At 53.7% G+C, this 20,661-nt stretch overlaps 1 protein-coding gene across 1 annotated transcript in view; it reads left to right on the forward strand.

Annotated features, from left to right (window-relative positions):
* EPHA8 (EPH receptor A8) overlaps positions 1 to 20,661 on the forward strand; it is a 43,633-nt gene that overhangs the window by 13,479 nt on the left and 9,493 nt on the right. The window contains exons 3-5 of the mRNA XM_065696175.1: positions 4,785 to 5,448; positions 17,885 to 18,040; positions 19,023 to 19,358. Of these exons, the coding sequence (XP_065552247.1) occupies positions 4,785 to 5,448; positions 17,885 to 18,040; positions 19,023 to 19,358 (1,156 nt within the window). The remainder of the gene's footprint in view (positions 1 to 4,784; positions 5,449 to 17,884; positions 18,041 to 19,022; positions 19,359 to 20,661) is intronic.

Here is a 20,661-nt window from a genome sequence, read left to right on the forward strand (position 1 = left end):
AGCAGTGAATTCATAACAATAACGACGATTGGGTTTATAGCAGGCATTATTATGTATGTAAATATATTAAATTATTAGCTCTAATTTTAGCAGTTCGCTCTCGCAGTGACTAACCTGGAAATGCAGCAGATTCAGTGGTACAAGGTCAGTGGGGACCGCAGAACTAATACGATGTGATCTCCTGCATAAATACAGGCCTTCAGACCTGCCGATGCACTCGCACCTCAGAAAAGCCCAGCTTCCATCAAATATAAACCTTTGGCTGCAAAACTGCCAGTGGTGGCAAATCCTCCAGGTCCTGTAGTGATGCTGTTAACGGGTAGCTGTTAAAAACCCATCGCTATGTGGGTTTGTCTGGCTTTGGTTTCCTTCTTCTGCCATTGCTGAATGAGGGAGACATTGTCCTCTTCATGGTCATGCACAGGTTGCCCTCGGTTGTGTTGATCCCTATCCTATCACACCGCTGCTGCCATCTCATCCCAAACCTGGTGCCGGATCCTGGTGGCCTGGAGCGGCCTGATGCACGTTCACAGGTCGACATTGCTGACCCTGTTCCTCAACTAAAGTCACGCTCGTTTTTGCTTCACCCACATCTCCATTCCGCTGCCCTGCCTGAGCCTGAGGCCATGACATGGGTGACAGTGGGGAGGTGGGTAGCTCTGCATGGGTCCTTAATGGCACTAAACAGCACAGAGCCCCAGTCCCCATTCTGAGGAGCTTATAAAGGGGTCTTATGTCCTCTAGCTCAGTCTTTAGCACCCTATAGCTTGCCCTACGGTTCTGTCCCACCTCTCTGGGGCTACTGGGGATGCCAGAGGAAAGGTGGCAGCCTCAGGGCTTTCCTCTTCTGGGCTGCTCGTTGCCTGTGCAGTGAGTCAACAGTTCAAACCGTCAGCAGCACAAAGCTGGAAGAGAGGCACTTGCAAAGTCCTGGTGCTTTCATCTCATCTATGGGGAAAGTGAACTTGCCTCTCGGGAAGGTTTTTTTCCTCTCTGGGTTTGCTGTGGCCACCAAGAGCAGAGGAGCAAAGGGCAGGGAGCAATGGGCGCAGTAGGGGTGAGCAGCACCATGGACCCTAGGGAGTGTCAAGCCATCAGGGAGGCATGTGTGGTCTGTTTTGACATTTCCTCTTGCCAGACGATTAACTGAGGGGTAATTGGCTGTAATTGCTGCTCAGGGGTTTAATTGCATCCCCCCCTCACCTCCACCACGGAGACACGTGCAGGAAGTGGAAGGGTCACCAGCAGCATCCCTGTCCCGCAGGCTGCGGCTCCTCTCAATTATAACTTCAAAGGGCTCCCAGGAGCTTTGCAGCTCGCTCCATCCCCAGAACAATTCCCTTTGCGCTGAAAATTAAACTCTTATCAGTGCTGTCAAAGAGGCTGCCCCTTCCCCTTCTGTGCCTCCGGTTTCCCAGCTCTCCCCAGTAAAACGCCCCAGTGCCCCAGTGCCCTTCTCTCCCCTCTCCCTGCTTGGCACGTGACCCGTTGGATCAGAGGGAGCCTGATCGGCCCCTTTGCAAATTGCTTTTCTACTGACTAATTAAAACGCTGATGAGATAAGTCAACATATTATTAATAATTATTGTATCGTCTACTTTGATTTACAAAGTCAAACAGGAAATGATTTTGTTCAGACTCAAGGTATCTAAAGAGCTTGAATGATGCCTTGCAAAAGCTAATTACAATAGGAGCACCTTGAGTGCTGGAGGAAGGCTCTCCATGCTGCCTGTGACCTCCCCATCTGACCCCCACCAGCACCTCTGTGGTCTGGCCCCATAGCATCCCTCTCACTGCATGGGCTGGGGTCAGCCCAGGGAGCTGGTGGGCATCTGTCCCCAAGGGACCTGCTCCAGTGCCTGGCACGCTCCATGTTGGTTATGTTGGTGGGAGCACCAGGAAAGACCTTCAGAGGTGGTTTGTGCATCCCCACCTCTACCCTTCTGCTTCTGGTAAAGGGGTTTCTCTTCCAATCCGGAGCCTCTGCCTGGATCCAGGAACGCCAGCAAGTTACAGGGCAAGCAGCGGTGAAACTGATCTTCTCTGAAAAAAAGAGAGGGGTAGGGACGGAACGTTGGAAAAATAAAGATTTAGACTCGTAATTGAGATAAAGGCTCATCTCCCAGAGCTTGTTCAGTAAATGCTGGGTTATCGCTAATTCCCCAGACACTGGTCACTACCAGGAGTTAATCACCTGCAGTGAAGCTCAGGGTAGTTAACTGCCTGACAAATCCCTCCTTAGCCACAGCAGTGACTGATTTCATGAGGATTATCTCCATTAAGGCCTCCCACTACTGATTTATAGGTGCAATAACATCCTTCTCTTTTTCTCCTCTCCCAGTGACAGAGTGAGGGCCCTGGCAGCTCCCAGGGAGCTCAGTGCTTGCTCACGGGAGGAAGGACGGTGCTGGATGTCTCAGGGGCAGCAGCTTTGCTGTGCCAGGCAGACCAGGCATCCCCCAAGGAAGCCATCCCAGGGTGGGGAAGACCCCGTCCCTTGGTTCCCTCTGTGGTCACCAAAGGGTGGTGGGATGCTGAGCTGATGCTGGATGTGCTCTCTCCCTGTGTGTTCGCCTCTTCCACTCCTCCTCATTCTTTTCCCCACTCTGCTGCACCACGCAAGCCCTGGGAGACTTATAAGACCTTGCTCAGCTGCCCAGATATCTGGTGTTTGCATCTTTCGCCTTCCATATATCTGGCAAATATTATATAGCTGCTGTTGACTTTAATTTAAACCATTAGGCAAACCCCTGCATACAGATGCAATCATGTCCCGTGTCACCCCCCCCCAGTGCGTGTGCTCACCACAGTAATTATGATGTCCTCATTTCCGTCTCGCTGGGGGATCTTATCTCACTGGCGGGGGCCAGGCTGAGCTTCCTCTAACAAAAGCCACTTCAAACTGTGGGCTGAGAGCAGGCGATGCGAGAGGCTGGGGATGTGCGCAGTGCCCGTGCTCCTGGACCGAAGGTACCCGGCGTCAGAGACTCCTCTCCCCAGCTATAAGAGCCTGTCATTAAGGTGAAACAAGGGATGCCTGAAGCAGAACCCTCCATCCCAACTGCTCTAGGGATGCCAGAGCTTGTGGGATCTGTGTTGCCTTGTGGCATGCTGGAAGGTGCTCCTGTGGCATCTGAGCCACCAGTTTGGGTGGCCTGTCCCCCTCCATGCGTTTCCACCCATGGCAGAGCACATGCCCTGTAGGTTGGTGATACAGGCAGGCATTTTGGGATCCCAAGGTGCTGCGTACACCCCTGGGAAAGAGCTGATGGTCCAGGCGCTGTGCAAAAAAGCACCCGGTCTGAAAGGGTGATGCTACAGCACCTCCAGGATGAAGATAGGCTGAGAACATTGGGGCTGCTCAGCCTGGAGAAGAGAAGGCTGCGTGGAGACCTCAGAGCAGCTTCCAGTGTCTGAAGGGGGCTATAGGGATGCTGGGGAGGGACTCTTCATCAGGGACTGTAGTGACAGGACAAGGGGTGATGGGTTCAAACTGAAACAGGGGAAGTTCAGGTTGGATCTTAGGCAGAAGCTCTTCCCTGTGAGGGTGCTGAGGCGCTGGCACAGGGTGCCCAGAGAAGCTGTGGCTGCCCCATCCCTGGCAGTGCTCAAGGCCAGGCTGGATGGAACTTGGAGCAAGCTGCTCTAGTGTGAGGTGTCCCTGCCCGTGGCAGGGGTTCGAACTGCATCATCTTAAGGTCCCTTCCAACACAAACCAGTCTGGAGTTCTATGAAATGCAAACCCTCCAAATTCTTCCCTGTGGCTGATGCTGACCATTGACAGTACTTGGAGATGGGCATTCAGCTCCCTGCTCTCTGCCAGCCATGAAGATGCTGCCAGCTCTGGCAGTGCCGCAGGGGTGTGCAGACACCAGAGGCAGGAAAACCATCTCCTCTCCCAGATTTGGGAGAGAAGTGGATGTCTGGAGACCCAAAGCATCCACACTAGCTGGAGGTCAAAGCATTTTGATGCATACAATAACCTCGTATTTCTCTTGCTGGACACACCTGGAGAGCTCCAGTTCCTACATTTGTCCCAGAGGGAAGCTGTAAGTGCATAGAATCATAGAAGAGTTTGGGTTGGAAGGGACCTTCGAAGGTCACCTGGTCCAACTGCCCTCCCATGAGCAGGGTATGGCAGAGAGCATCCCTGCTGCCACCGTTCAGAGCACCCCTGTACCCCTCGGCCAAGCGGCAGCAGTGTATCGTGTGTGTCACAGCACTTTCTGTGGGCTCCTCTCCACCCCTGGGGAAGCTGAGCTTCTTGCTGGAAGCCCCATGTTCACTGCATGCTTCCCCTTCTCCCCATGGTAAGCACCCAAAACTCACTCTCCAGCTGGAAAGCAGCCTCTTTAGTTTGTGCATGGAGGTAGCATGAGCCAGAAGGGCCCCACGTGCCTTCCTGCTGCTGCTGCTATGAATGACAGGTTGAGCAGCAAGAGACCTGCAGACATGGTCTGGAGGGTTTGGAGCTCTCCCAAACACACACTGCCATCTGTTTGTGCCATCAGATCAGACTTGTGCAAGCAGGGGTGCACTGTGCACTTAGCTCAGCTCTTCATCAGTGTGGATGGTGCAAGTTCCTGCCCAAATCAGTGCTGGGTACAGCCTGCTCATCCTCGTTGTCTTTTGGCCTGTGACAGTAGTGGCTTCTTGTGCAGAGGCAGCCACAGGAGCAGAGGGAGCTCATCCCAAAGCAAGTGACGGCACAGACTCCTGCATGCCCTGTGCTCTCCCGGTGTTCGAGGACACCTGGAATGACCTGTTCTCTCTCTGTCCCACAGTGGGATTCGATCAATGAAATGGATGAGTTTTTTAGCCCCATCCACACCTACCAGGTCTGTAATGTCATGACCCCCAACCAGAACAACTGGCTACGGACCAACTGGGTTCAACGGGACGGAGCGCGGCGGGTCTATGCAGAGATTAAATTCACTCTGCGGGACTGTAACAGCATGCCGGGCGTGCTGGGCACCTGCAAGGAGACCTTCAACCTCTACTACCTGGAGTCCGACCGGGACCTGGGTACCAGCACCCGCGAGAGCCAGTTTATGAAGATCGACACCATCGCAGCCGATGAGAGCTTCACCAATGTGGACCTGGGGGTGAGGCGCCTGAAGCTGAACACGGAGGTGCGGGGCGTGGGGCCCCTGAGCAAGAGGGGTTTCTACTTGGCATTCCAGGACATAGGCGCTTGCATCGCCATCGTTTCAGTGCGAGTGTACTACAAGAAGTGTCCGGCAACAGTGAGGAACTTGGCGTCCTTCTCCGAGGCTGTGACTGGGGCAGACTCGTCCTCCTTGGTGGAAGTGCGGGGAGAGTGTGTGGGCCATTCGGAGGAGAGGGACACCCCCAAAATGTACTGCAGCGCCGAGGGAGAATGGTTGGTGCCCATTGGGAAGTGCGTCTGCAGTGCTGGCTACGAGGAGCAGCGGGATTCCTGCATGGGTGAGTCTCTGCTTCTTGCTAGCAATGCCTGCGAGGGGAGGGATGGCTGCAAGGGGCTCTCACCTCCCTGGGGATGGGCTGAGGACAGAAGCCCACTCGCACAAACTTAGCCAGCCATCCTCTGTGGAGGCAAAGGGCTGCCCAAGCCTTTGCTGACCATCTTCATGCTTCCCATGTGTTGCAGGCACCACCAGCAAGCTCCTTGGGAGCTCCTGTGAGCCTGACCATAACACGTCCTAGCGCACAGGGCTTTGGGATGGGGACTGGTTTTGCATAAGGAAAAGGACTGCCCTGGCTCCATCTTTTCCTACCGTGGAGCACAGTGGCCCAGAGCTCCCATCCCAGTGCCCTCAGCAGCTCTGGCTGGTGCTGACGTCTCTGCTGGTTCACTCCAGCAAAGCGTCACTTGACTTCTCCAAAATGCCCCACCACTCGCTTCCCTTTGGCAGGGCGTTTGAACGAGAGGAAAGCAAACAGAAAACCACGGAGCTTTCATGAAACAAGGTTATTGCGTCCATCCATCACGGCTCCCCGGGGCCGCTCAGAGCTCTGCAGCCTGGGGGTACCGGGAGCCTTCCTGGGGAACCTCTGTGCCGCTGGGCAGACTTCAAGCTGCCGACTGTGCAAACTGTGATAAGGAAGAGGGGTGACCAGCGGCAGCCGTGCATCAGGCACAGGGATGTGTGTGTACAGAGCACGGGCTCCCCGTGAGAGCTCTCTGCGCAGCTCTGTTTGCTCTCGCTTTCTTTATGGGATGTGTTTCGGGGAGCAGCACAAATAAGAGTGCGGGGCCTTTGTTTGAGTTTCATGGGAACGCCAAGTGAAGCATTTGTCTTAGGGAGACTTGACGCAAGGTCAGGGTGTCCGATGCTGGATGGGAATGGATCCAGGGGCTGCTGAGGCACACACCAACCCCAGCGTGGTCCCCAGCTATGAGAGAGGAAAGGACATGCAGAATAAATGCTTCTATCCAAAACTCCTGCCTGCAACCATTGGTTTGGAAGTCATCCTGTGATAGAGCTGATAATTTATAAAGGATTCTTTGCTGTGAGGGTGCTGAGGCACTGGAATGGGTTGCCCAGGGCAGCTGTGAGTGCTCCATCCCTGGCGGTGTTCAAGGCCAGGTTGGACAGAGCCTTGGGTGCCATGGTTCAGTGTGAGGTGTCCCTGCCCATGGCAGGGGGGTTGGAACTGGATGAGCTTAAGGTCCTTTCCAACCCGAACTGTTCTATGATTCTATGGTTCTATCTTATCCCATGTTCAACAGTAGGTGCAAAGTGTGCATGAAAGGGGCACTGGTGTGAGACCCAGCCTGACTGCAAGGAGCTGAGTTCATAGAATCATAGAATGGTTGGAGTTGGAAGGGACCTTAGAGGTTGTCTTTAAAGGCAGGGATAGGGACACTTTCCACTGGAGCAGCTTGCTCCAAGCCCCTGTGTCCAACCTGGCCTTGAGCACTGCCAGGGATGGGGCAGCCACAGCTTCTCTGGGCACCCTGTGCCAGTGTCAACCCACGCTGCTCAACCAGGAATGCTCTCGGGTGAAAATCTCCAGGGCTTGTGGCATCAGAAACAGGACAGAAATGGCACCGGACTTTGTCTGACCTCGGTGTCGTCTCACACTCCCGCTTTCCCTTTCCCATTCATCCAGCACAATGAGTTGGATAGCTCAACACCTCTTCCTTATCATCTCCTTTGGAGCAGGAGTTCATGTATTTATATACAAAAGCAAATAGACGCCAATCTTTAATCTAAGCTTCTTGTGCTTGACTGGGGCAAAGTGCATTTTTCATGGTGAAAAGTGCCTTTCCAGGGTGATTTATAACCCCAGCGGGTCTGCCCGGGTTGGAAATTAGCCGTTTTAATTGTCAGGTGGACAAAAAGCAGGATTCCAGTGGCTGGAAATGTTCATTCTCCATCGCAGGGATGAGCTGATATAAATCACTCCTTGTGGCCCTAATAATCTTTCTATAAATATCAGGGAAATTCATTTTTTTTTTGCTTGGGGGAAAAAAAATTAGAGAGGAGACGCTTTGCCTCTATGGCAGTGTTTAAAATGTGATTCCAAATTAATTTCCTTCCGCCTTTCACAGCCAGACGCCTTATTTGTCAAAGCTAAAGATGTTTGAACAGTGCAGGTTTCTCCCCCTCCTCTTCAACGCTCATTTTTCTAAGGACCTGCCAGAGCGAAGGAAGAGAGCTCTGGAAACCAGATCATGGCCAGAGCTGTTCCCAGCCCTTCAGAGGAGAAGGAAGGCTGTGGCACGGAGCTGGGAAGGATGGGGTGAGGTGGGACATGGTGGAGGATGAGGAAGAACTTGGGGAACTTCTCTGCCTCTCGTCCCCTTTACTGTCAGCCATCACCTTGGACGCCTAAGCAAAGGCTGGGCAGGAGGGCGGTTGCTGGGGTCTCTGACTCCTTGCTCTTACTCCAGCAGGATCCACACGTTTCATCTTGTTGTGATGTCCTAGTGTTTGCCGTAAGGATGTGAGGGGCAGTTTCCATGGGATTGGAGAGAGGACCACGCTAAGGCTGCCAGCTAGGCTGGCATCAGCTGCGTCGCAGCTCTGCATCGCACAAGGCATTTGTCCCCCCTATCTGTGCCTCATACATCTGCCTGATTTATCTACAGATGCACAGGGCCCCCTTTTCGACTGCACCAGTGCTGCCCACGAATGGCCACAATTGCCTTTCGGGTCCTGGAGTCTGCCAACTCCTACAATTCCCAGCTTCCAGTCCCATGGAATTTTCTGCCACAGCCACCCCAAGAATGAAACCCCTCAGGGTCCCTGTCCCAGGGCAGCTCAGCGCTGCTGCCCCACTCACTCTTCCCCACCTTAGTCAAGGGTCTGAAGGACTTTGCTTCCCTCATCCCCGTCACACACAGCCAGCTCTTTCCTCCTTGAAACGCATCACTCCACAGCAAGACACATTAGTATCTCTTAACCACAGCAAATAGCAAGTGCTCTGCCTAAATAGCAGAATAAGCAATAGCATGAGTAAAAGGGATCTGTCCTTGCATTTTATCAGATAAGAAGACAATCAGCATAATCCACCTTATTTATATGCGGCTGCTGTACAGGACAAATAGAGACCCATCTCAGTAAGGTCGGTGCAATTAAAGTAATGAGAGAGGGAAGCACTTTAACCCTGGTTCTGCTTTGTGGGAATGGAAGACAGCCATAAGCCACCTCCTCAAGGAGCCACGAGGCTGAAACCCAGAACAAGTGTTCCACATCCTGGGGCTGGATGGAGAGGTGGAGGGAGGCTCCGGCAGGTGAGGACAGGATCCTTGCATCCACACCCCTCCTACCTGCCCTGGTCAGACCCTCTTTGGGGAGGGTTACCCTTTGAGTCCATGATCCTTGCATCGGGGTCAGCGTTTTGGGGCAGATCGGCATCATTCCGTGGACAGACTCTTCCTTGTTGTCAGAGGGGGGGGATGAGCCTTTGACGGAAATGCCATTCTGATACGAGGATAGACTCCACAACTCCTTAAAGCTGTAAAGTAGGTATGCTTTACTCAGCCCTGAGGTGCATGGGTCATAGCTCCTCCAAAGGCATGTGCACCTCAGCGTTGTTTTCCTCTACATTTATCCTCTAAAGTTATACATATGCATGAGGTTACACAACACGCCTATACATACTCATGTCCTATCCCCACTTCGGATTATAATGAGCTAAAAGGTCCTTTGCGCTTGCGCAGTGCCTTCTGGTGGTCGTGGGCGAGGGTCTCAAGATGAAGCAAACGAGTCTTCCTCGAGCCTGGACTTTTTACCCCCCGTCGTTACACATGCTCCCTGGAGGCTTGGTCATTGTCCAACCCGCAGAGCCAGTTTCAGCCAGCCTGGGCATCCAAAGGACGGGAACCAAGTCACGGTCCCTACCTCTTAACAATAGCCATGTCCTTACCTCTTGTTCAAGCATACACGGCCAGTATGATAAGCATGAACGAGCAGTAGCATTGTCAGGCAAGTGGCTTAACCCTAACCCCCCTGTACATCGGTTAACCCTTTGCATCAATTCCCAAAAGGTGCCTCTGTGATATACCCATGGGTTTCAGGAGTCTGGGAGCAGGCATCTTAACCTCCTGGCTGCTTTCCCTCTGCTGTGCTCTGGCGCTTCAGCTTGGCTGGAAAGCAGTGATGAGGAAGCAACAGGTAGGTGATTGCTGCTCCATCAGCCCATTTGTAACGGAGGAAGGTGTTTATAGCCTGCCAGGGCCGAGTGGGCACAGCTTCCAAACAGGGGAGCCACGAATGAGGATTTGGCCCTGGGGTAGACTTCACCCAGCTCTGCTTGAGCTGAAGAAATGGTCGTGTCCTCTAAACAAGAGGAGAGGGAGATTGTCACTACTGGGACCCTTCCCAAACTGAAGGAGAGGTGGGAATAGGAGAAGGTCTGCTGGCTCCTCACGGACAAACCCCTCTGCTGCTGGCCTCCTTGGGTCCTCTATGGCACACGGCTGGTGGAAATGGATCTGGAGAGCCTGGTTAGCAATCTGGGAGCCAGATAATTTTTTCCAGTTGATGGGATTCATGCTGATGAACCAATCAGCAAATTTAATGTACCTTAAACCTTCCTTGTGGGCAACTTTAATCGAGCAATTAAAGCACCACGGCATTGCTAATTAAGAAGAGAAAATACCCAGCTTGGTAATTATGTGTTTGTGAATACAGTTTTGCCTCCATGGACCTTTATAAGCAAGTCAGTGGGGGCTGACTTTCCAGCTGCTGGGGCAGCAGGGGGAGCGGAGCTGTACGGTGTGAGAGGAGGGAAGACTCCATTTAGCTGCACCATGTCACTGATGTACTGTGCTGGTTGGGCACAACACAGGGACGGGGCAAGCCCTAAACACCCCAGGGGACAAGATGACACCGGTGAAGGCATTGGCAGACGAAGCCAGGTCAGACACATGGACTCCAGCCGTGCTGGGCAATGACCTGCAGCCACAGCAGCAAACCTTTGCAGCTGCGTGAACAGATGTGGTCCAGATGCTGGTGTTGGAAGGGGAGGAAAGGTGGAGGCATACGTCCTGCTCCCATTGGGCTTTGGAATGAGGGGACAGACCCGTTGCCCAGTGCACTGATTGCCCCTGGATACCTCCCCAGAGAAACCACAGCCTGTGCTCCCTTCTGTCAGTGCAGAAGGGGTGGAGAAGCATGCAGGGGGGAAGAATGATGGGCTAGTGGGTGAACGGAGCCCATCAGAGCCTTGCTCCATTCTCTTCCCAAACTCCAGATCCCTTTCTAAGCTAGAGAAGCCTCAGGCTTCTCTCTCCCTTTTCTGTTAACAGTGATTTGTTTTCCCCACCTGGGTAAGAACATCACAGAGGAACCTCGAGCTTGTTGTGTGGTGTCTTCATGTGAAACAGCCCATACGGGCTGCTTGGTTGGAACCAGGAGACTGGTCTCGCTGTGCTGACTCCAAGCAGACCCCATTTTTCCTGGCTCCGAGCTACACAAAGCTCCCAGGAATGTGCCGGGGGGTCACACATACCTGTGTCAACCAGCAAACCTGGGATTTCAGCGCACCCATTACCAGGCTGGGCTTCACCACCCTTAGGTCCTGCCTGGAAGTTTATGTCCTATATATATCAAGGTGGCAGACAAATGTATGTCAATATACCTTCCAATTGCAACCGCGGGCAAACATGTTGGAATACTTCCTGCATTTCCTTGCAAAATGGGTGTGGATTTCAGGGAGATTTTCTATGCAAGTCCCAGTGCTCGTATGCCAGCCCCGAGCTGCAGGCTCAGTGATGCCTGCTCAGACTCTCCTCTGCCCAAGAGCCAGACTGCACCATTGCCCTGAGTACCCACCACAGAGGGATTGTGCTGTGAGCCTCCCAAAACAAACCTTTCAAGGGCAGGAGCAGTGATAGTTCCAGGGATGAGCGATGGGAGTTCTGCAGATGCCCTGTCTGAGATGCCAGGCAGGAAAATCAAAGAAATGCAGTGATTCACAAGATTTTCATTGCTGGTTCGCAAGCCGGTCAGCTGCTTTGTAAAATACAGCCAATATCAGCTGGTGAGATTAAATCACCTCTGTTTATCCCATGCAAAGCCCTGCATCCTTAAAAAAAACCCCAAAAAACCAATAAAAGCCAAAACCAGTTTGTTTTCCAGACCACATAAGCCAGGACTATCCAGGATCCTGGTATTAGACTTCAGATGGGAGCAGACTGCAAAGAAGATGTGTCAGAGACACCAATTGCTTGCACAGTTTGGGCTGGGCGTTAGGAAATCTTTCCTTGCAGGATTATATCCAGCTCTGGGATGGGATCCTTGGATTCGCACTTGCCTCATATCAGTTTGTAGCCCCAGACCTGGGTGTTAGTTGGTCTGTTTGGATCCTATGGTTGCTGGGCTGTGTGTGCATGGCTGGGTCAGCTCTGTGAGTGTGCTGGAGCAGGACAGGGTAGTCTCAGCATCTCCAGCACCTTCATTCCCTCAAGCAAGTGGCCAATCGTATGTACAAGGAAAACAAAATGAAGCAGCCCCAACACGTCAAACAATTCTATATTTTCACTGGTTAGGCACAAACAAAAAGGACAGAGATGACTGCAGAGCTGCCCTTTCCCCACCAACAGAACAATATGGGGTTTATCCTGTATTTTATTGCTTGCCATTTTTCCTCTGAGTTTGCTGTGTTTCGCAGCTGATGTAGGTGAAGGGTGAGAGTGATGCTGGACTGGAGCTCAGGGCATCGATGGGGATGGAACAAACTTCATTTGTGCTTAGTGGTCTCTGTAGCCCCTACAAGAGGTGCCGAAGAGCAGTTGGGCTGTGCTGGATGGATCTGGCAGCATTCAAAGACCTTCGCCAGTTTGGGAATGTGGGGTTTTTGTGGTTTGAACACTTCCAGAGAATCTGGCTCCTCGTCCCACACAGCATCAGGGCAGTGACAAAAGTTTGCTCCGTACTCGGCATGAGATCCCACACACAACAGGGCTTCTTGTGTGATCACATCTTCCCCTTCCTGAAGACAAGATGCTGCTGCTCACACTTCCCTGTGAAGAAGACAAGGATCCAAAAACTGGATGTTTTGCATCCATCCAGCATCTTGTGATGCCCTTCACTTGCTCCTGCTGTGGGCACCCTCATTTTAAAGCTCAGCCCCTGTGTATATCCAGAGCCATATGCATGTGGTGAGAGGGCTCCCATAGCCTCTAAAGCTGCATAACGGCTCCTGCAGGGGCTGGGGTTAGGTTCTTGCTGTTCTGTGTGACCTTTCTTCATTTATGCATCTTTGCTTCCTGAGGCCTTGCAGCAGGGATGCGGGGTTGCCTCCGGCACCCTCTTCTGCAGGGATGGCTCCCATTCAGCCCTGCTCCTTTCTGAATCCAGCATTTTCTGTGTTTGGTTTTAGTCTGGTGAAAACCGTGGGTTTTTTCCGAAGCCTTGGATAATTCTGTCTAAAACCCCCTGAGAAGGCTGAGTTTGGAAACAGCTTTTTTTCTAATTCTAGCATTAGGCCGGTTGTTTCTGGCTGACTCCTGCAAGCTGTGGCTTGTCCCACATAAGCTTTATGAAATGCCTTTGCTCTGAGAGCATGCTGGGATGTCTCACCTACATGACCCCTGCACAGCATCCCCCTGACTCCAGCAGGGTGTCTGCACCAGGCAGCAAAGCAGCGCTCATAGCAAACTGGGATTTGGATGCAGATGTAGGGAAGAGGGTCAGGATGGAGTCAGGGGTGATTTCAACATTCGAGGCACGTGGCAAGAACTGCTGATTTCAATATAGCAGCACCGTGCAGATGTCCAGTCTGGGATGCAGCCAGTCTGCCCCATCAATGGTCCCAGTTTGCCCAGCGCTACAAGTGGAATTACTCCACCTTGTGGGTGAAAACTGCCCCTATTCCCTACTCTGCATCATTTAGGGGTTCAAAGGAGTGTTAGATGGGTAGGACAGTGGGAAGAAGGACCAAGCAGCGAGGAGGTGATGTCAAACAAGTTCTGGTGTGGTTGTAAGGTAGTACTGGGTGTGGGAAGGGTTGTGAGCTGTACAGAGGGGCCACATGGTGGCAACCAGGATGTGTGAAGGGCTATAAGGTGGTGCTCAGGGGGTAGAGCCAAGGCAGTGACTGAGAGCGGGTGAGACAGAGGCAACCAGCACACAAAGGATGCACAGAGCATCGGCAGGGCTGTGGGGCGATGCATGATATCGGGACCAAGAGTCTGACCAACAGAGACAGTCCGCCCAGACCACAGACCAAGCTGGTGAGAGACCCTGAGCTGACCTGGGACTGCAGGGAAAGGGGAGCACAGCCTTGCAGAAACACAAGGTTTGGCACAATGAGGCAGACGCCTCTTTTTAAGACATGACTGTGAATAACAGGCTGCTGTTTCAGTGTCTGTGTCATGTGGGAGCTGAGATTGGTGGCATCATGCTGAAACCGGATTGAAAGGAGCTGGGATTTTCTGTGCTAGCTTCTCCTGCAGCCTGGAGGCCTCCGGGACTGGTGCCTGTCTCTGGCTGTCACAGTGGCTATGATACGCTTATTTCTCTCTCTATCTCTCCCCAGCACTGCCAAAGGGAGGTACCTGGCTGCTCTTCTGGTGGTTGCTGATGCTGAGCTTCATTGCAGGGTCAGGGAAGGGGCAATTGGTAGCATCAGTCCCACATGGCACCCCCTCAACCGTGCCTTCACCCTGGCCAAACCTCCCAGGCTGAGGATGGAGCTGAGAGGGAGTGACACAGAGTCAATGCACAGCCCCACTGAAGCAGCCCTCGGTGGTCCCACCAGGGCCACCTGCAGAGCACTAGTCCCAGCCGGTGACTTCAGCATGAGAAGAGCGGCTCGTTCCCAGATAGCGCATCCTCGACAGGTTCATCCATCATCTCCCGAGCTCCGCCAGCTTATTAACAGATGTTGTCCTGTCCCCAGAGGATGGAGAGGGAGGGAAACAAATGGACTGAACTACAGATGGCTGGCAGAGCCCTCCCCATGCTCGCTGCTTCTGAGACAAGCCTGCTGCTCCGGGCTGCCTTGGGCAGGCGATGCACTGGAGAGTGGGGCTGCTGGGCTGGCAAAAGCAGGCAAGATGTGCTGCCCAGGATGGGGGGATCAGTGGTATTGACCCCAACAGGCTGGGGTGATAACTGGGGACCCACTTACATGACAGAGAGCTGGAGGCGTGCTCTGCCAAGCACAGGTTTGTGTTGGGTTTTGTAGGCTCTGCCTGGGACCAGTAGGGTGGATGTGCGAGTCTTGAGCTGGGCTGCAAGCGAAGGTCGCTGCTGTCCCGTGTGCACTGTGAAACCACCACACTGTGAGGTGAAACTGCAAGGACAGACAGACAGCCTTGGCTGGGTTTCACAGGAAGGTGGCACTGGGGGGCAGAAAGAAGATGCTGGTAGCAGGACTTCTGGTGGTCCGCAAAGAGGCAAGGTCCTTAGGCACAGATTTAGGGTATAAATTGCATGAAATAATTAAAAATGAGAAATCCCCACCTTCTGCTGGGCTGCTGGGGGGGCAGGCGGGACAAGTTGGGTGCAGTGCAGACAGCAGGACAACCATTCCATAGTGGCTTCAGGTTTTGGTGGCTTCAGTGCATGCTGCAACCATAACTGTGGAGCACTGTGATTTTAGACCTGGGGCATCTGGTTGAATTTGTCTCACTGGCCACTTCTCTGCTGGTTTGCTTTTACCAGAGCTAAGGCAGGAGGTCCTGGTTTTCCACATGGCACTGGCCTGGTATGAGAGAGCTGAATCCAGAGCAGGACATCCCTGTCATCCTGTAGGGATTTCATGTCTTGTGCAGGTTCCAAGCTGGTGCCCTCTCCCGTGCCTATGAAGGGCTTTGCACAAGTGTCCTGCTCCCATCTAAAGCAAGCATTGAGGCACACAGAGGTGCATGACCCCATCCAGAGCAGTGCCTGCCCCAGCCCCAGTTGCTCTCCAGGCCTCCCCATGTTCTCATGCTGTCCAGGCTCCCAATGGCTCTGCCGTGGTGCACAAATTCACCTGTAATTTGTCATTTAGGATAATTTTCCCCTTGAGTGCATCTCAAATAATTGTGAATCATTGCTACGGGTAATTAACAGGGTTTATTTTTACAGCATTGAATGCTAAGTGATTACAACTGCTTGGTACAAATCTGCTTTACAACTGCTTGGTACGAATCTGCTGCTTCATGTTCTCATCCTTCCCCATCTCTCCATACTTGATGTAGCACTGATTTCTCTGCCTTTAATTAACTATTGGTCGGGGGGGAACCACTCCAGTACCTCTTGAATCAAGAGTCCCTGGCTGCTGCATGGGTAGAGATGACAACGGTTTGCAGGACCAAGGAGGATTCACACAGGTTGAAGGCAACAAATCCTGACATTTACACTGCCAAGCATGGGCGGTGGGGCTGTGTCATCGCAGGGGCATTTGGTAAAGGCAGGGAGTCCCTCTTAGTGTGTGGCATCAGGAGAACCCATCAGCACCAGAGGGTGGCAAACGTCCTGGGTTGTCCTTGGTGCAGTGGCTGGGGGCAGCAAACCTCTTCTCCCAGGTCTGCCTCCCCTGTGTCCTCTGTCTTCTGATGGGGAGAAGAAACGTGTCAGGAAGGCCGGGGAGCAAAGCCAGCCCTGAGCTGCAGCAATTTCCCCCTAAGTCACGTCTGCCTTCCCTTGCATGCCCAGGTTGGGCATTTCTGTTCCTTCCCTTATGCCCTTTAGGAAATGGAGGAGCAGGAATTCAGGAGCAAACTCTGCAACAGCCGGACTTCACTTTTCCAGCCTGCTGTACCAAGGCATGATACCAACCTGTGCCACCAACATCTCTGGCACATGCAGCGCGTGTACACCCTGCTGGTGCTCTTGCTCCCCTGTCTATAAGGTAGCATTCGGTGCAAAGTGCCACAGAAGCTGGTGACAGTAAAGAGAGACCAGCAAGGCACCAGGGATGCATGTGGATGAAGCTCTGCCTTCAGCTGCTGTGGCTGGAAGTAGCTCAGTTATAGAGTCTGGTTTATTACTGTGCAGCGTGTGATCCGTGAAATACGCTGGTAGCACAGGGAGATCTGTGGCAGGGGAAGGAGTGCTGTTAATAAGCGAACAAATCAGCACCTAGAAGCAGAACAAACAGACAGCGCGGAGGGACCCAGACCACCAAGGATGCTGGATCACAAACAAAACCCTTCGACATGTTTGGAAGCAAAAATTGAGGCTGAATGCAGAGCTGGCAATGGGGGCTTGAAGGTATTACCACCTCGGTAGGGAAAACTGAAATGAGTCAGAGCCAGGAATAGCGCTTGAGTCACTGGAACTGGTCCTAGAACTGCTTGATGAATACAGGAACCCAGGCAGAGCCGGGTTTTTCCTTACTTGGAATCGAAATGTGCACAAGAGGGCAGATCCTTCCACGCCTAGGCAGGCACTTGACGCGCCACATGTCGCTATGGAACTAATCGATTTCCCTAACGAGAGACGAGCTGTTTGTTTGTGTGACAAATGATTCACCCGGGGGGCTGCTGCGAGAGCTGGGGCTGGGATGGAGCGGGCTGATGCCATCGCGGGTGTGGGATGAGCGTGGGCTCCTGCCTCGCAGCCCCAGCACCAGCATGAGGCAGAGCCACCGGAGGCAGGAGGTGCTGTCAGAAGAAACTCAGCCTGGCTCGCTTGGCTTTGCTGTCCCTCCACAGACCTCAGTGTGCGCTGAGAGCTTGCTGCAAGGTGAAACAAAAGAGGGTGTTTTCCCTTTGTTTTGTGCAAGGAAGACGTTTGCCCAGAGGAGATGTGGCTGCCCCATCCCCGACAGTGTTGAAGGCCAGGTTGGACACAGGGGCTTGGAGCAAGCTGCTCCAGTGGAAGGGGTCCCTGCCCGTGGCAGGGTTGGAACTGGATGAGCTTTAAGGTCCCTTCCATCCCAAACCAGTCTGGGATTCTATGATGCTATGAAGGAAACCTATTGCTCTGTGTAGCAGCGCACCAGGGTCAGAGGACAAGCACCACTATGTCCCAGCATTTAGTTCTTGAAACCCCTGCCATGGGTGCTGCTGGGCACCCCCAGAACAAGCAGTGGGGCAGCTCCTGTGAAAGAGCACTGCACCGCACAGATTATGGCTCTTATAATAGCGAGGTGATTTCCAGTGCTGCCTGGTTTGTTCTTCGCAGCGCTCCCTGTCCCGAGGCCAGGCAATGGCCCTGAGCTGCAGCAGGGAGGGTGTTCTGGGCAGCAGGGAGGAGGGAAGCACCTCCAGCTTTACAGGCAGGTCAACAAAAGCAAAGGCACCCGGATCTGCCAGTGAAACAGTGGGGAACCGGTACCAGGATGGCAGTGGCACAGCCCGGGAGAGAGACAAAAGCAGTCTTCACAGGGCTGGTTTCTCATGCCCTGGATGGGGGTGAGAGCCGGGTCCAGGTTCATGCTGCTGGGAGGTGCTGAGCTGCGGGATGCTCCTCGTGCAGGCGCATCCCCCTGACCCTTCCCTCCTCCGCAGCCTGCCAGCTGGGATTCTACAAGTCCGCCCCTGGGGACCAGCTCTGTGCCAAGTGCCCCTTGCACAGCCACTCGGAGAGCCGGGCTGCCCGCGTGTGCCGCTGCGACAGCAGCTTCTACCGGGCCCTGCAGGACCCCCCCTCGGCCGCCTGCACACGTGAGTACCCCAACATGAACCACCCACGGGCAGGCATCGCATCCACAGACCCTGGAGATGATGCACCCCTGCCCCTGTGTGTGATGCACAAGGCACTGGGTCTCCCCTTGACACATGAGCTGAGACCCCCTTTGCTGCACCCCCTCAGTGCCCTCTGTCTCGTCCTCATCCTGCTGCTCTCCAAACATCCCTGCTCCTCTCCCAAGGGTGTCTCCTGTGATGGAGTAGGGTGAGACCATGGCTCTGCCAGCAAGCTCGCCTGCTCACGCACCAGCCACTTGCTGGCTGCTCTCCTTTGCACAAATGGTGAGGGTGATCAGATCCAAAGGACAGCACAAGTGTTGCTGCGCTCTCCTGGACACTGGCACTAAGGTGTGTTGTATGGTTTCAGCTCAAGTCTCTGCAATGAGCTGCTTTAAGGGGTTCAGTGCTATTAAAAGGGGACAAGAATATCGCAGGAGTCCTCCTCCTCTCTGTAGCTGGTCCAGGAGGGAAGAAGGGTGGATGGCTACTAGCTGGTGCCAGGGTGAAAGACATGTCAGCAGCATCTGACTTGTGTTTCCCTAGGGAATATCCACCCAAGGTTGTTAAACTCCCCAAGAAATGCCAGTTTACCCTTCCCTTTAGATGAGCAGGTCCTGTTCTCCACTCTTCAGCCCATCCACACCTTGGCTCTTCCCCCAAAAGACTTCATGCATCCCCACCGCTTCCTGCTTCCCCCCCCCTCCCCGAACAAACATCAGCTCTTTCCTACTTGGCATTTGGCATCATGATCCAGAGCATCTCACCCCCATGGCACTTTAACCTGAGACCTGTCTGTGGAGCATTCCCCACTCTGGGCAGCATCACTTGTACGCGCAGGTACAAATGCCAGCGCCTTTGCAACGTGCCCATGACAACAGCGGCATGCCCAAGGCGCATCCCTCCGTTGGTCCCTCGCTTTGCAGCCCCCACTCTGCCTGAACCTCCGCTTCTTTCCCAGGCCCCCCCTCTGCTCCCGTGAACCTGATCTCCAGCGTCAACGGCACCTCGGTGACACTGGAGTGGGGGCCGCCCCTGGACAAGGGGGGCCGCGCTGACATCGTCTACAACGTGGTCTGCAGGCGCTGTGCGGGCGATGCCGGGCACTGCGAGGCGTGCGGCAGCGGGATCCGCTTCGTGCCCCAGCAGATGAGCCTGGTGAAGGGCGCGCTGACCGTGACCAACCTCCTGGCCCACACCAACTACTCCTTTTGGGTGGAGGCCGTCAACGGCGTCTCTGACCTCAGCCTGGAGTCCAGGAGAGCTGCAGTTGCCAACATCACGACAAACCAGGCAGGTAGGAGGAGCAGAGGCTTTGCCTCCACCTTTGTGGGTGATGCTGATGTTGCCGCGATGCTGCTCCAACCAGTATCTGCCAAGGGCTGGTTTGGTGATGGGCATGGGACACTCTGGAGATGAGGGTCCTATCCTCTCTGCTGCAGGAGGTGGATTCAGGGAGCCGGGATGGGCTGGAGACAAGCAGCTGCCCAAGGCAGCAGTGGTTCTCTGCTTCACAGGATCCCTTTTCATCCTCCTTTCCCTCCGCTTCAGCCTGCGGCTGCTGGTAGAGGCTCCTTTTCTGCAGGAGACAGGGGCCACGGAGAACACTTGTTTGTTGACAGGAACATTAAGTGGAGCATGAATCTTTCAGGCTGTTCCTCCAGCCTTCTGTCCCTTCCCAAAGGGCCAAGCAGCAGTTCATGCTCTGCTCTTAGCTCACACCAGTGCCAGGCCCTGGCAGGTGACAGCAGCTGGGGAAAGTCTCTCTCCTGCATGTCTCATCTTTGCAAATCCCTTGATCTGAATTGCTTTTTCCCCAGGAAATCGCAGAATAGTTTGAGGCAGAAGGCACATTCCAAGGTCTTCAAAGAGAGAGGCTTTTCAGCAGGGCCTGTTGCAATAGGACGAGGGTGATGGTTTTAGACTGAAAAAGGGAGATTCAGGCTGCATGTGAGGAAGAAATTCTTTGCAGTGAGGGTGATAAAAGCCTGGCACAGGTTGCCCAGAGAGGTGATGGATGCTCCATCCCTGGAGACATTTGAGGCCAGGTTGGATTGTGGTTCTGAACAGCCTGATCTAGATGTCCCTGTCATTGCAAAGGGGTTGGAATTAGATGAGCTTTGAAGGTCCCTTCCCATCCAAACCATTCTATGGTTCTATGATTTCAACCTCTCTGCTGGGAAGTGGATACTGAGCAAACGCTGCTAAACCAGCGGGGTTTGGTAGTGACTGAAGTTTAGGTGTGTGCCTGCTCCAGCTCCACACCACGGAGCATCCTGCCCACCTTGAGGGGGTGAAGGACCCAGCCATGCTGCCCATGCTGGTGCTGGGCACTCTTGTCTCCCAGCCCCTGAGCAGGACAGGAGCGGGTGCAGCAGAGATGCTCTGGGGCAGATTCCCATCATCCCACCCTGTCCCAGCTCCCTGGGGTCTTGTGTTCCAACAGTGATTTCTGCTCTTCATAGGAGGCAGCCCAAAGAGCTACAACTGCTGCCTTTCAATACCTGGGTACCCCAGTGCAGTCCCTGTGGGCTCTTTTGGTCTTTTGGTGGTCTTGGCAGTCCTGGGGTAATGTTGGACTTGATGATCTTCAAACCAGG

This window comes from Lathamus discolor, chromosome 16, assembly GCF_037157495.1.
Source record: "Lathamus discolor isolate bLatDis1 chromosome 16, bLatDis1.hap1, whole genome shotgun sequence".
Taxonomy (NCBI): domain Eukaryota; kingdom Metazoa; phylum Chordata; class Aves; order Psittaciformes; family Psittacidae; genus Lathamus; species Lathamus discolor.